At 39.9% G+C, this 16,653-nt stretch overlaps 1 protein-coding gene across 24 annotated transcripts in view; it reads right to left on the bottom strand.

Moving 5' to 3' along the window:
• dlg2 (discs, large homolog 2 (Drosophila)) overlaps positions 1-14,816 on the bottom strand; it is a 259,394-nt gene extending 244,578 nt beyond the window's left edge. For 11 of the 24 annotated variants that reach the window (XM_088088562.1, XM_088088568.1, XM_088088567.1 and 8 more), the window contains exons 1-2: positions 13,565-14,816; positions 11,464-11,595 (exon numbers count right to left, since the gene is read on the bottom strand). In XM_088088562.1, coding sequence (XP_087944688.1) covers positions 11,464-11,595; positions 13,565-13,583 — 151 coding nt within the window. In that variant the 5' untranslated portion in view covers positions 13,584-14,816. The remainder of the gene's footprint in view (positions 1-11,463; positions 11,596-13,564) is intronic. The other 13 variants (XM_088088565.1, XM_088088570.1, XM_088088577.1 and 10 more) reach the window with 3 other exon arrangements.
• Between the last annotated feature and the right edge of the window lie 1,837 nt (positions 14,817-16,653).

Here is a 16,653-nt window from a genome sequence, read left to right as displayed (position 1 = left end):
CAGGTGTGCCATGTATAGAGGCTGTGTCCTCGCTGCAGCGGCCGCAGGTTTGATTCCAGCCTCAGCCCTTTGCTGCACGTCACTCCCTCTCTCTCTCCTCCTTTCACACTTGTGCTGTCCTACCAATTAAAGGCAAAAATGCCCCAAAAAATATCTTTAAAAAAATAAATAAATAAATAAGGACACTGACAGCGCATAGACATACAAGCCAGAGCGGCACAGTGCAACAGCAGCATCAAAAAATCTTGTAGTCAAGTCAACAACAGCCACTGCACTACAGTGATGTCACTTTTCAGTTGGCTATTTGACCGCCATTCTCTCCAGATTCAACAGCGTCTTCTTACACCAGGTTTACACTAGATCCAGACGCACCCCATAGCACGCAGATAATCATTGGAGCCTTGCCCACTTCCTTTCAGTACCCATGTTAATAAATTTGGAAGTTCACAGAAAATCAGACATTGTGCATTGAAGCCTCCCAAATAGATACAGCTCATGTACCTTAAATCACCTGTCAGACTCACAGTTATGTCACTGTGTTTGTGAGACTAAGTCTAGTGAAAAGTCACCTTTATTATAGCACTTGAAGGTTTAATATAAGGCGCAAACTATGCAGAGAGAACACACTGAACTATTTAGAGATGCACTTGGTAGGGTATAATGTAGCCTAATCTATGAAAATTTCATTTTTGTGCATTTGTGAGTGTGTGTGATATATAGACATGACAGGACAGACGTCTTGCTGCTCCATTATGTCGGGATCATTTCCACTTTTTTCTAAATGTTTACTCTTTAACGGGAGTAAACATGGAGGAAGTCCTGAGCAGTCTTATAAGGAGGGAGATTTGTTTCCCCCATACTTTCCCCTGGAGATGCATGTTTGGAACCGTGTGAACTTTAAGTCATTTTAAGGTATGTCCTCGCCATGTTTCTTTTCCTAAACCTAACCACAGTTACTGTTATTGCCTAAACCTAACCACCATAACATCACATTTATGATGTAACATCATTCGTCAGGCACTTATTTAAACATGATATGAAGTGTTGTTCATGTAATTTCATAGGATATCATGCAACCCAGTGACCCAGTCATACTTTATCACTATCCTATGTTGATCAAAAAAAGGACAACTCATATCTGTCAATTAGAAGAAACAGCATAAATGTCTTTTTGGCATAAATATAGCAGAGCTGACTGAGAGGTGACTGGATATGTTTGCGCTTTCTAGAGGTAAATCAGTCATTCAAGTATTTGGTCATAAAGCATATTATTGGGTAAACTGAAATTTTCACCCGATGGTGGAACTAGATGAGAAGTTGGTAGAATTCAGCCTAGGATGTATCTTTTTGAAATGAGCATGTTGCAACTTACAGCATGTAAGAAAAAAACAATAATGACACCCTCATTTTAAGGACTGAGAATGAAGAGTCTGTTAGGAAACCAGGAGCACCTTGAGAGCACTGTGAATCACGGGGACTCTGAAGCTCAAGCTGGAGGCACATCAGTAAGTCCTTCAACTGTGCAGATGAGTGATTGAGTAGTAGTGGGGATGATGAATGGGTTAATCCACACACGGATCCACTCTGCAGTGATGGGGTTTAGCTGGGGCGCACACGCCACTGGCCAGATTAGACAGCACCTAATGCTTTGTAAGATGATTACATCTATTTCAGGAGGCATTTATTCCATCGCAGAGTTGTAACTGTGTTTGATTGCATTGCGTAGACCTATTGTTCTTCATCACAGCCAAAGGAACTGGTAAGACTTTCAGGGTTCATCTTTGAGTGAGTGGTAAAGAGTGTATGTCATGCATGCACACAAAAAAAGCCATTAAAGACACTGTTTCACTGTTTTTTATCACTACAACTTAATAAATCCTTTTGCAAACTAATAGTCTCCAATGAACAGCATTTGTGACCAAAGTGGCTCACTCTATAATGTTCAATGGTGGACAACAATCATTATTACTTCGTAATGGCAGCTTGTGGACAATGGAAGTTGGCAAATGTTTCATGCGCAGCATTATGAGTGCAAGATATGAGTGTGCTCCTGGAGAACATCTGTTGCAGGATATTATGTAAGCATTCAAATGTAGGCAAAGATTATAAAATGTAATCCACACATTAAATGAGAAAAAGCCCTAATGGAGTTTGTCCACACAGTTAGCCTAATATTTACTTTTTATTAAATATTTATTTTGGATTGTCACCCTGGTTTAAAATAATGGAACAGGCTAGGAAGCACAAGAAATGTGTGTGAAGGAATGCATTTACATAAACAGGAAAAACTGGCTGTTACTATAATCAGGCTTTTCTTTTTTAAAAGTTTTGTAATTGCTAAAAGAATCCATTTAGCAGTAGGTTTCCTGGTGTAGATATGCAGATGTGAGGCATGTGCAGTGTGCACTGTATACAGTCAGTGAGTCACTGAGTCACAATTATACAAATCACATACTAACATGCTATTTATTAGGGCTGTTAACAGTTTGTGTATTCATGCCAAACCATCATGGTATTGGGGTCACAGCTGCACACAGAATACACACTATGTAGATTAATGTACGTAATGCAAAGCAAAAGTACATAGGTGCAAGTCCTGCTAGGAAACAGAACTGTACAGCGATCGCAACTTACGCTGAGATTAGTGCAACAAGGGTATTGTTGTACAAGCTGGGAGTCTACAGGTATCAGACATCTAAATGTAATGTTTTTTCAGACACATTCAAATTTAAGACTGATTTTAATCAAATGCTTGAATAATCAACTTATTCAAGCACTGTAGTTATGTATAAAGGTATGTATGCAGTAGGTAGGTTTTATTTAGGAATGTGGTTGTTGGAGTAAGTTATCTACATTTTGCCAACAGATTAGTGCAACCATAAAGTAAAAAGACAGTATAAGGGTCAGCCAGAGGTTTGTAACATCAGTAATGTGGACTTTCACACCGAGGAGGTTTACTCATTTTGACGAAAAAGACGTTTAAAGATAGATAAATTAAATTAGATAAAAATGCTTGTGGAAATTAAGACTTCACAAATTCAAACTTAGAACTATTTAACAATGAATCATCAATCTCACCGGATCAAGTGATCAATTATCAACGCTGCGATTCAAACTGCTGTTGAGGGATAAAAATAACTCAGGATTTTTCACCTGCGCTACATTCAAAAACACGCAGAAATGTCCGGAATTCTGAGAGGGGGCACAAAATGATAAAGACAAGACACAAAAGAAGAAAAAAAAGGGGAAGTTTGCTGAAACCCCCGCCATCATCAGCAACCGCCACACACAGATTCTGATTCTGTAGGAAACAACACTGTATGCATTTAACCTGTAGTCAATTCAGGGCTCACATACCTCACATACACCATAATATGTAAAATTATAGTCATGTGGAATAACAGTAACTTATTATTCATGCAGTTTTATCATCTGTAATTCTGCCGCGGAAATGTTGCACAAACTTTAAAATTAAACGAGAGTTCACTGTCTGATAGCAAGTCATGCTGCCTCTAGTACAGTGGAGGGCAGCTCTCATGAAATCCATGCATGTTTTTTTTATGCACTGCAGAGCACCTCTAAAAGGATAATTCTGATGATATTTTCTATTTTTCTTATTATCAACAAATCCATTGAAAAGACTCAAAACAACACTGTATAGCCTGATATCTCAAAAATTTTGAGAACACATCTAAGAACAACACTGCTGCACTGTGCGACATCTGTCTTTATTACCATGAACACACACATACTGTGTGTTGACTCAATCCCTCTCTCACTCATTTACTGTTCTGTAGCCAGAAATATTCACGAAAGTACCACATGTGGGTTAATCCACCACTGAAATTAGTCCCAAACAAATGCACTGTTTCCTCCAGTTTGAGTAATGTTTGCTCATAACAACAGTGCTGAGCTTTTAATGAAAGTACGTAAACATATTGGTGACCCATTTTTAAAGATTAAGAACCAGTGGGCCTGAGACTGGGAGAAGAACAACATATTGTTGGTTTTGATCTTTTTATATCTGTTAACAGTGAAAAAGTGCTTGCTTGTTTGTGTGTGTGTGTGTGTGTGTGTGTGTGTGTGTGTGTGTGTGTGTGTGCTTGTGTGTGCATGTGTGTGCATGACTGTCTGTGCACATCTGTGTGTCTGCTCGTCTCTCTCACTCTGTTTAGACACAACTGGCAAATATGTGAAAGCACTGAATGCATATTTTATTAGTAATTATGATCCCATCATTTATGTCATATATAATATAGCCTTTATTTGCTTTTATTGTTTATAATAAATTATTAGTGTGTTTTCCTTCCAGATTCATTAATGTCTCAAAAAAATAGACCAGACACCAAAACTATAGCTGTCCAGTGTTAACACTCTCAGTCTTCACCCTAGGCGCTAAAAGGAAGCCAGCAGCATTCAAATCAGCACAATTTTGTGTCCAGTATAAACTCACCATAAGGTGATGCCATGTAGCACAAAAATGTTTTGATTTAAAGTGTTTTTGTCAATTGCATGACCAATTAGGGCTGTATCTGACTCAAGATTTTGTCGGTCGCATTGGATATGAGTTTCAGTAAAGGAACATGGTTTGGCAGGACATTGAGGGTGACAGCAACATTAACATAACATAGTAAACAAGCCAAGTTAGCCCTCCAAGCTAATGCTAACTATGCTAACATTGGAATGTGCCTTAACATTTTTTGCCTAAACTAGATACTAAACAAAAGCCAGAGACTATATTGTATCAAGTTTTTGGGAGCTGTAATTTCAACACTTCAAAGCAGAAGGCAGAAAATGACATTATCTGGGAGCCTGACCAGGCGGATCCTGTCTTCCTTCAGGCAGCTTCCTCCGTCTCAATCAACTCACCCTGGGTCTGGGTCAGCAGCTGCCTGTACCCATGACAGACATCTTCACAGAGCAGACAGGACGACTTGACGTAGTCTAACGATTTTACCCTGGAGTGTAGCGCCAAAGCAAGGAGCGCTGACACCACAGCTTCTTCTAGGGACCGTAATGTGCCCAGAAGCACACTGACAACACCCCCACCCCCAACCCAAAAAACAACTGTTCAAGTTGAAGAGTCTCAATGGACTTAGGGGTCTCCGATTAATGATTTGAATCTTATACTTTCAGGGGACAGCCCTGTTATCAATACATACATACTTATTTAGGATGTTGTTTGTCACTATCTGGCACATGTCACCCTCTCATCAGCTCCTGTCACCCTGACTTTAACACACAGCCCAGCAGAGAACAAACAGACTCCCTCCATGAAACAGTGGCACAGTCTGCATCTTGGGTTTCACAAACAGATCACTGCTGTACTGTCCTGCTGGATCTGTCTCAGTCCCAGCTCTAATGTTTGCTGCAGTGTGTCAACCCTCAAGTGGCTGTTAGGTGAGTGGTCAGTCAGCCTCACCTCATCACTCAATGACAGGCGGCAACAAGCAAGCCTCTGTGATACAGATCAATGCAACTATTACACTGATAACACTGCTGATTATCTACAATGATGATGCTACTTCAGTGAAATATGCAGGAGCTCGGGTGTAAAGTTCCGCTTGTTGCAGAAATAGTCTTTTGACCTTTAAAAGTCGTCTCAGTTTTTTTCTGTTTATTAAACATACTGTTGGGAGACAAGAACAAATCCAGGTTTGCATGTGACATTTTCTCTCACTTATGACAGTAATGAGGAAGTGATTTAATTTTCTTACGACTCAATAACGCAAATGTAAATACAAGTGTAGAAAACCACTAGACCAAATCCAAAGTCTTTTTTGGTTATATAGTTGAATGTTGTGATCAGACAAAAAATTTAAATCTAAGATTTACTATAGATCAGAAATATTTCAACTTGAAGTAGCTTGTCTCCAAAAACTTTACATGAAACTGTAGCCAGTGAATGTGTGATTTCCCCACACGTTGTGATACCAGGTTGACCTGACTTTTTATCGTCCCTATCTCGTGTCTCGTAATGAACATGATAATGGAATCAGTTTCTGTGGCGGGGTGGTTTAGGTATAGGAAATGACAATCCCAAACCCTTACAGAGGGAGGTGGTCAGTGCTTTTAAGTGGTGTGGACATCATGAGGTCGACCCACAGCGCCTGGACAGAACCCTATAGCCTGACCACTGTCTGCATGTGCACTCTAAACGCAGGCCTATAATATAGAACATTATGAACAGGGAACATGGTACTCCAGCAAGCAGAAATTATACGGCCCTTCCAATTCTCTGCATACACAACTGCAATATCAAGCTATTGTTGAATACATAAAAGCAAAATTAAGAAAAATATTGAGCCAAACCATCTAGAAAGTAACATGTGGAAGCATTTGAAATTCAACACTGTAGATGGAAAAGTTGTGAATAAATAGGAGGCTTTGTCATTGTAAACCATTAAAACTGCATCAAAATATGAGGGGTCGTATATAGCCTCATTCCCACAGCACAAGAAACCTGCTAACATCTGGCTTTTTAATGCAATGAGAATGTGTATGATAGGCGTCCAAATGACTCTGCAGCAGACATGGGTTTTTATGATGATGATCAATGATGTGTCTATAACTACCCTCCGTCTCCTCTTAAGCAGTGCTAAAACACCAATCCAAATCAGTCAGCACAGAGTTTGAAAGAGAGACTGACTGTTTACCTAATCTCCTGCCTGTCCGCGACACACACAAAAGCTGACAGAAAGGCAAACTTGTGAGGTGCAGTGGTGAGTTCACTGTCAGTGGGAATGCAGTCAATTGCCTATATTTAGCGGGTTTATCTGTGTTTGAAAAACCTGCATGCACATGCTAACTTTGGTGGAAGAGGGGTGTGAATGAGGCATTGGGGTCCAATCAACTAAAAGGATCATCATCGATTCTAGAGCATATTTCAGAATAATGCCAAAAAAGTTGCCTTGAAGGAACAGTTCAGAAGTGGGGTTGTATGGGGTATGTATCCATAAACAGTGTTGGCATTCACCAGTTTGGAGAAGCAGGCTGAAGTCCAACATGGAAGCTAAGCAATCTTTTGCTGTGGATGGGGTCAACAACAAAACGTGTTTTAGACACCTAAAAAAGTCCCATCTAAAACAAAATCAATATCACTGTACGCTAAACTGAAACAAGCACTGAATGTCATAAAGGCTTAAGCCACACAGCTGCTGCATATTATGTAAAATCTAATATCTACTGTAATGCCAAACAAGTACAGTTGACCGCTGTGAGGGATAACTGGATCTATGAAATATGAATATATGTGTATGTAAATATGTGTACTGTTTCCCCCTTTTTAGTGGTCACACGGTGAGAATATGCAGAAGACAGCTCTGTTTATTTTATACATTTTTTGAATGTATATTTTTTCCACTTTATACCAATATGCAAGCAAGCCCTATCTCATGATAAAGAGCAACTTTTGCAAATTATATCACAGGCAGACAACCGTTTTTCACCACAATAAACGAACAACACCAAATATCCACAGATGGGATTCCCTAATGTGTACTTGGAGAGTAGATGGGGACAAATGAAACAAGGGGGCTGATAAGGCTGAGAAAATGTAAAAACTGGCCCCATGTATTCTTTGAGTAAATGTCCAGTCACTGGGTAATAATCTATATGAACTCAAGGGCAGAATGAGTTTTCAAACTCTAAGAACTGCCATGTTATGGTTTTTGAGTATGTTCCATCACACCCCGCACCAACCAAGCCCGGGAAGAGCTGTATGGAGTTAATGACAGGACCGAAACCTCAAAGCTTGAGGTTGCTTTTACAGTGGCCGCAAATTTTAACAATACCAACCTGATCTCAAGTCTTGCTGAGACATCACCAACACATCAGCTTGTATGAAGACATATCTTATCTACAGCACGCTCCGTATTGCCTCTGTCAATCAATCAAACATTTTTTTCTCACATGAAATTGTTCAAGGGAAATGCGTCATGATTTCTTTACATAGCTTGACCTAAAAAAGATGGCCACACAGCTGCTCCTCCTGAACGTGGGCAGCAATTTCACTCCGCGGCTGCCTCTGAATGACACACAGTAGTGATCCTGAGTGATTATGCCCATTGTGGAGCAGAGAGCAGTGATGGGACAGCACCTCACATTTCCACTGTCACACCAATCCTTAGTCACAATAAAACACAAATCTCCTCTCTGCCTCTCACCAGATTCCTCTGTAATGTCAGCTTGGCAAATAGAGTAAGAGTCCCCTGGTTTAATGACACTGTCCAGTATTCTAGGATTTAACAAATTGGGTGAATCAACAGATATTACAGTTCCAGATATTCCATTGAAAAGTGATGTGGCATTGAGGTCGTCCACTTTTTTTTTCATCGACTCTACAATGGCTAACTGGACGCTTGTTCGATTGGTGCCCATCTTCATCTTTCTCCATCGTTTCCCCTATGTAAGGCTTAGCGATAAATTTATTTGATCGATTAATGAGAATTTGTGGTTTAGTATGATTTTTTAAAATAAAATCTAGATTTTCTTTAACTTCGTCTGCCACTCTCTTTGGGCGCCTGTATTTCACAATGGGCTGTGCCCTCCCCCCACACTTACCTCTGAGACAAGCACAACAACATAACAACAACCTTTAATGACAAATGAAGAGTACATTCTCAAAAAAGGCACAGTCTCGTTACTTGTTTGTTTGGGTTTGGGGCATCAGATCTCCAACAAACCACAGTCTGCTGCAAAGTTTGTTTAATGCATTGCAACTAAAGGCAGCAGCACGACTAATTGATTTCAACATCTCACACGGACGCATGCAGCTGAGTGAGAGAACTGCGTCTCACTCCAAGATGCACAGGACCGCGTCAGCCCACAAACACCCGGTAAAAAGCAGCCGACATTAGCGGAATCATTTTCCCATTGTGTCCTGTATGACAGGAAAGAGACCCGCTGCAAAGCTGTTACTGATGCAGTCACGCTGCATATTGCTGAAGATACGGGGCCCATATATACAGTGGAAACACCTGCAGGTTTATCCACATGCTGAAAACTATCCACCCCAGGTACGTGCTACCAAGCCGCCCTGCCTCGTCTATACAACTATAAAGGTGAAAAGATTTCTAGAGAGCTGGAGTGGATGTCGTTTGACTAAAACAGACCAATGGTCCAGTCATTTGATCACAACAAATAACACTATTTGTTAACATGGAACTAATTATGAAAAAATATTTGTATGATTTCAGAGTTGGTCATTTCAAGACTCTGCTGTTTCAACTGCAAAACTTAACAATATACAAAACTGTCATTTATAGTTTGTTTTCAAGAAATAAATCAATTAAAATCGTGAATCAAGTCTGGTCTGAAAAAATCTGAGATTTTTTTAGGCCATACAGCCCAGCCCTACCCGTATGTTGACTGATGTTTACATAGGAAAACCCTGACCTGGCCAGCTGGCACACTTGGCAGGAGGAGAGTTTACAGACTGATGAGCTGATCTCTACATCCTGAAAAACTGTCCAACATCAAAAAGCACCACCAACAGACGAAACAGAGGGTAAACAACAGTGTAACGAGGTGACAGTTCTATCTGATATCAAGAACTGCCTACACTGGAAAGTAACCCAAAAAAGTTAGAAAGACTTATTATAAAAAGATTCGAAAAGAGAGTCTGACAATAAATTAAATGTTGATATAGGCAAAGTATTTCAGAAACAGAAATAAAAACAGCCCACAGTGACAGCTCTAGGTGTCTCTAGGTGGCACTGGCTGAATTCAAGCCGCTACGGCCAACAGAGGGTTCCTACATGGTGGTGGGAAGCAAGGTGGAGGGACCGTGGAGTGGCAAGCTGCTAATTCTTGTGTCGTTTGTGGTCTGATAAACAGAGAGAGAGAGAGAGAGCGGAGCACAGGTGGGGGGGCTAGGTGTATGTGCTGCGGGCTTATGACAGAGTGGGAAAAGCTGCAGGAGGAGGGTGTATTTTCCAATTCTGACACTTTTTTCCCAGATTTCTGCCTACCCCAGCTTTGCCCACAACAGCATTTACACATTTACACATTTTATTTACTTTGGCTCCTAACCTCATAAATACATGTCTTGTAGAGCCAGAATGAATATTTCCACACGGTCAGCCCAGATGGATAAAAGCCTGCTTTTTTTTGCGTGTGGTTGTTGGAAGGCGCAGCTCTATCAGCAGGAGAGCTGCTCGCGCTCTGGCCAGTGCTAACTTTCCTGCCATCAGCACAGTGCTGCTAGCAACCTCGACATTGCTGCCAGATTCAAATTAAAAAACGCAGATATTTTAGCTGATTTTTAGATGTTTGGGGCGGTTCTTTGCTGTCCATCTTTGATTATTTGGGGGTGTAAGGGTGAAGCCCCACCCTCAGAGAAACACAAACGAACATCCATACTTGACAACAAACCGCAGTAAAGACTCTCACAGTTCAGTGAAATGAAAGGAGGGCACATAGATTCTAAGTTAGAACTGTGGTGCACAGAGGCCCCCACAACTGCAGATCATTCACTTCCGAATGATTGGATCTACACTGTTTTTTCTGTATTAAAAAAAGAATTTCAATCTCTCAACCATGTTAGGAGTTGTTAATCCGTTCCATCAACAGAGCAGTGCAAAGACCTCCCAATCTCCTGATTGCATATTTTTACTGAAAATCTGCTGATAATGATTAGCTGCCGATCAATCTGGGGCATGCCTACACAAAACCAAATTCAAAGTCTTCCAACATACCATGACAATTCAATGTGATTTGCATTCAGCATCTTTAATATTACAGGTGGCGATAAATGATGTGTTAATCCAAAAAGTCTGTGTTCACTTTCCGTTACAGAACCTCGGAGAGAACCTCCTACATGGTCCACGCCTTTCTGCTTTTGGCAAATGTGATCCAGAGGGACACAATCAGACGACTGCTGTACAAAGTCAGACACTAGGTGAAACTGTTTTGCAAATTATCTGTTGCCAGCAAGAGGATGCTGCAACAGTGTAAGTTCATCTTCGTGAAAGACTGTCCAACCAGATGGTCCAGCTGTTATTTGGTGATCTCTCATTTTCTTGAACTAAGGACAATCTTATCTTGTCATTGTATTCTGTTTCTATTTATGTTTAATTCAGCGTCCCAGCTTTTTTCTGGGTTGCATTATTGTTGTCTGCATTGAGTATGTCATTGTAATCAGAGAGAGACCTGTGTGGTTTAAACACTGGACTGATCAAACTGTGGATGCATTCAGGAACACTGCAGAATGGTTTGATCATCTGCATCTGCCATGTTTTCACTGTTCAGTCACTTTGAGTATCTGCATATTGTTTATCACAGGTTATCATAAAAAAAAACTATTAAATGTAATGTAAGCCAGCCACAGTCATGTTTACCTTAGGTACTTCAAAAATAACAACGCTGCTTTGAAATTCTTTAGTTTTTCGGAAAACCACTTCAATATAGAGTTGACAGAAAATACCAGTTGCGTGATGGATCGGTTGTGCTTCACTGACTTACCAAGAAGAGCTTCAAACAGGTTGCTTTTGAAAATCCCCATCACTCTCTGAATGGCAGTTTTGAGCTGCTGCTCCTCCGGCTTCCTCAGTTTAGTGCAGTACTCCTCCAAAAGCCCCAGGGCTCGAGCTGTGTCTGCAGAGGAGGGGGCAGATAAGACAGGCTCTGCTGTTTCCTTGCATTGTTTTCTTTTTATTAGAACAAATATATTCTTCATGTATTCTTTGACAATATTTAGTAAGATGAGACAATATTGTGTATGATGATAAATTTAGGCCACAAAAAAAGAACATCAGCCTACAGTAGATGCAAGTTTGTAAATATAAAGATGTGTAAAATTCGTTTACCCTCAGCTCCACACCATGCTGCACAGACAACAGTCCCTACAACATTTTATCAGATATGGAATAGAAGAAACAATATATGATCAACAGTATGTAGACACCTCAGCCCTCAAGCCACATGCAATAGCTGAACATGCCATTCCCGTTCATTCCTATGAGAGCTGCTCACTGGTGCATGGAGCAAAAAAAGCTCTTTTTGCGAGTATAAATTTCCCCAGATGTGCAAACCAATGAGGCGTACGGCAGCTAAGCACTGCCGAGTGTGCACAAGCAGGTAACTTCCACCTGCAGAATGACTGACTTCCAGTCCAGCACTTTGCCAGCTTGAATGGCCGTCTAATACTTTTTTTTGTTTGTTTTAAGACATTTTTCAGGGCGTTTTTGCCTTTAATTGATAAGACAGCACAAGTGTGAAAGAGGGAGGGGGTTAGACATGTAGCAAACCAGAATCAAACCCATGAAACTCTCTTAGACTTTCCAAATGGAGCTGGACGGGTTAAATCTAGATAGTGAAATGAGTTGTTTCGCAGGGGTTTTGACACTGACAAAAAATTATCTACTGATATACAGATGTCTCTTTCCCAACGTAAGTCAATGGGAAAACGTCCTTCAGGGCCTGCAGGAATCACATAACGGGCCTAGACAGTGTTATTACACTTTTGGTCGCTATGTAAAAATTGCATCAGAGCCTGGTGTACTTCCTGGGGGCTTGGGTCCAACACTAAAGTTGGGTATAAAAGCCAAGCTCCTAATCATTGCTCCTGTTCATCCTGAAGGTTTTGGGCGGGGTTCTGAGCAGGCTACTCAAGTTCTTCCACAGCAAACTACAAATGTATTTCTATATGGAGTTGGTTTTGTGCAGGGCGTTGTCATGTTGAAACAGTAAGGGGACAAACACAAGCTGATGAGTATCAGCTTGTGTATCACTGCTTTAGACCATTACTATAAGCTGTGGACAACTGCTAGGGGTGGGGGGAAAAAATTGATACAGCACAGTATCGCTAGATTTTGTAAGGCAATGTTGTATTGATGCATGTACACCAAGTATCAATAAATATTCATATTATTTCTGAAAAATGATCAATGTTGCAAATACAGCAGCCTGCAAGAATAATAGAAATCAATTGCTTAAGCTACGCTTATTTTATCTTATTTGATAAAAATGAGTTGTTGACAAAGTTTTTCCTTAATTTGCAGTTGAAAAAAAAAAATCACAATGTGTGTTATTGCAATACTAAGAATATTGCAAAACATTCGGAATAATACTTCAGGATACACAATAATAAGGACATGTCATCCATAACGGTAGATATGGGCTTTAAAATGAAATATCGGAATTGGCAAATTGTTATTTCTCAATCACAAACCAATATTTATTATATTTTCATTATTTTATGTCTGCATTCTCTGATGGGCCATCTTGTTAAGAGTATGCATAATATGATGTTAATTCTACCACAGAAGAGACTTGATGATCACTAAAATTAAGTGAGGAAAAAAGTGGATATATTGGTTATCGGCTAAATAAGTTGTTATTTATCGGTATATCGGCAAAAAATTCAGTATGGCGCATCCCCAATAATATTATATCGTCACCTAAGTATCATGATAATATCTTATCGAGGGTGATTCCCACCATAACCAAATGCAATGCTGGTCATGTGACAGCATCCATATTGTTCATATTTAGTATATAAAAGGTGTGATGGAAGCTGGAGGAGCAAAAACTTTCATTACCTGCGAAACATACAAAAACTCACCTTTTTTCCTGATAGGCATGGCTGACTCTGTGTAAACTTGACTCTCACTAAGGCTTGCAGTTCAGTCTTCAAAGCATGGTCAAAAAGTTCTCTCCTGGTGGGCTGACAGAAAAAAGGAAGGGTTTTCAATAAATGTAGCTCTCTTTAAACCAGGGCTCAAGAAGCAGGGTCCAGGGATCACTGGGGGGACTCAATTCCAGGGACTCAATTTAAGCTTAATGAAATAATGTGATCACAGGTGTCTCTGTCTCAGATGACAGTGATCCACAAGGAGCTCAGATAAGGTCCCCTATAGCAACACCTCACCAACTTGTATCTGCTGTGTTGGTACTGTGATTTCAGTGTCCTTGGCGTTTTAATACATTCTGCAGCATGAGGCTGTGTATCACTTCTGTCTGGGTCCACTTCATAAAAACATCCTTTGGCAGAAGATCTGGCAGACCACAGACATGACTTGTCATGACTCAGTCATGCTGGTCCAAATATCATTTCGATGACAGGACAGAGACAGACAGGTGGACACAAGCTGTTAAGTCCTCACATTTGGATGAAGATGGTGTAGAAAAGCTGGTTTAGTGTCCCATGGTGAGGTGGAACTGTCAGGTCTGCTCTGCACTCTCAGCCCCGTCCACAGTGACACACAGCCGGGGTGGCGCGGCAGTCCTCGGTCGGTCCTCTGTTCCACATCATTAATCCAACCTGACAGTCAGTGCACACCTGAAGTTTCAGTCACCTGCCTCCAAAACGAAACAACACGACACACGTTTTCTTTTCACGACGCTAACATGCAGCAGTCACTTCAGAGTTTCTGTCTGGAGGTTCTGACTTATGGAGGGACGTGTGTGCACCCCCCATGAGGCGGAGAACGACATTTCATACAGTGAAAAAATTCAAATAAAAAACTCTACCTGTTACCGTTGCGTCTCCGGCTAAATATAAACATGCGTGTTGTTGATTAGTTAGCTAGCATTCATGCTAAATCAGCAGCCAGCGGCGGTGCCAAGTGAAATGCTCTCCCAGTGCGACGCCTGGCTGTAGGAAAATACCTGCCTGCCCACTGTGGGAGAAAACGCATGGCTCTCAAATGACTCCATGTATGTTCATTTTCCGCGAAATGTTGAATGCATACTCGCCGGACATTTCCTCTGATAGCAAACAGCGCTGTCCTCGAGCTGCCACATCTCTTTATTCTTTAACCAGGTACAGTACAGCAGCGCTAGCCATATGAACTGACAGCATCACCAACAGTTTTAAGTGCCAGGGCGAAGCTCGCGACAATGACACACGAGACTTCCGCTTGACGCTTTCAAAATAATACACTCGTGGTTTTTATAGCATTGAAACGGAATTCATTGAACCATTTGAAACTTGGATTGACATCAGTTTTCTTGTGCTGTGTTCAGAAACTTTTCACAAGCATTAAAACCTCTGAAACATGATAAAAATTTTGTATGGTTTATTTGGGGGACAAAAATGCAATGGGCAAGAAATAGGCCTACCTAAACAAGAAGTTAGATTTGTTTCATAGTTTTGCAAGAAACTGGGAAACACTGACAAGAAAATAACCCAAAAAATAGTTGAGAGAGATAAAATTATTGGGTTTATTTTTTTTTTTAAATGAAAAGACAAAATAGGGTGAGATGTCCAGAAATATATGTGTATGTTAGTGTATATTAGCACTCTTTATAGTTTCCTATTATTTATTTAATTATCTATTACTTTTTGCTTATTTTCAGGTCATTTTCTTGTAGTTGTGGGGTTCTCCCCCCTTTTTAGCTTAATTTCATGTCATGTGCTTGTAAACTCTTTTTTAAAAAAAAAAAAAAAGAAAGAAATCTAGCCACTACATACACTGCATTCTAACTTTTCTTTTTTAATTTTATGCCTGTCTGACTATTCTTTTAGCTTATTTTTATTTTCTGTTCTCTAACTCTGTTCTCTAACTGGTTTTTACTTGCATTTAAATGTCCTTTTATGATATGTTTATTTTGCACTGTGTCTTTATGTTTTTATGTAGAATACTTTGAACTGCCTTGTTGTCTCAAACAACTTACCTCACCTTGTCTCGCCTTGCAGCTTAGGCTAAATGACTGTATATATTTTTATATTAATTTATTTAATTATTAAAGCCATTACAAGCACAATTAAAGGCAATAAAAATTTGATTTTTAAACACAACAAATTCACATCCACAATCTTTTGTTGTTATTTCACAACTTTTAAAATACCATCAACATGGAACAATATTTTCTCATTTTCAAGGTGTTTAACTTATGCTTTTGTTGTGTCACTTTTCCTAATAAATAAATCATAAATAAATAAATCATACTGTGGCACATACTGTGGCATATAATTTAGTGGTGTTTCCAATATGTAAGGGGTTACATATTACACTTTTAAGATTTTAAGAAGCGTCAGCTGCATAACATTAATGTTTTGATCTACAGTTTCAATTTAATCATTTCATACTGTCAGAAAGATGTGATGTGGCGTTCCCAGCTCTCATCCTTTCATTAAATGAGAGTTCTTAAAATAACATACATATTTAATAACCTACATAATATCACATGTTTTTAGCTGATCTAAAACCCCCAATACTCTGCATATATACTTTTATTTTCCCAAAGAGACACGCGCTATGATTTTATTTTGAAGGCAACGATGCCTGAGTTCCGGACGAAATGCGGGGAGTCTGACGCAGCTGTTTAACTTACCTTAGCAACGCAGAGGCTGGTTGCTGGTTAGCTGGTTCCCGTCTCGACTGACAGGACGCGACAACCAATCATACAGTGGGATTTCTTGTCGCATCAGGGCGGATCGACCAATGAGAAAGCTTGAGAGCTTTGCGAAGGTTAAAGTTGAAATATTGCTGCATTAAATGTACTGTAGGAATTATGAAATTTCTGGTAATTCCAGTGATTGTCATTCTTATATACCCGACTTGAAATTGTGATGGAATTAGTATTATAATTATTTTTAGGGAAACAAATGACAAAATATTATATAAATAGGCTATAAATAGGCCTATAATGTACAAGATTTGTACATCATATGTATAGAAAAAAATCAGTATAGATATGTATGAATAA

This window comes from Plectropomus leopardus, chromosome 15 (genome assembly GCF_026936395.1).
Source record: "Plectropomus leopardus strain MGB_pleo_1.0 chromosome 15, ASM2693639v1, whole genome shotgun sequence".
Taxonomy (NCBI): domain Eukaryota; kingdom Metazoa; phylum Chordata; class Actinopteri; order Perciformes; family Serranidae; genus Plectropomus; species Plectropomus leopardus.
This window is presented reverse-complemented; position numbering and strand designations above follow the sequence as displayed.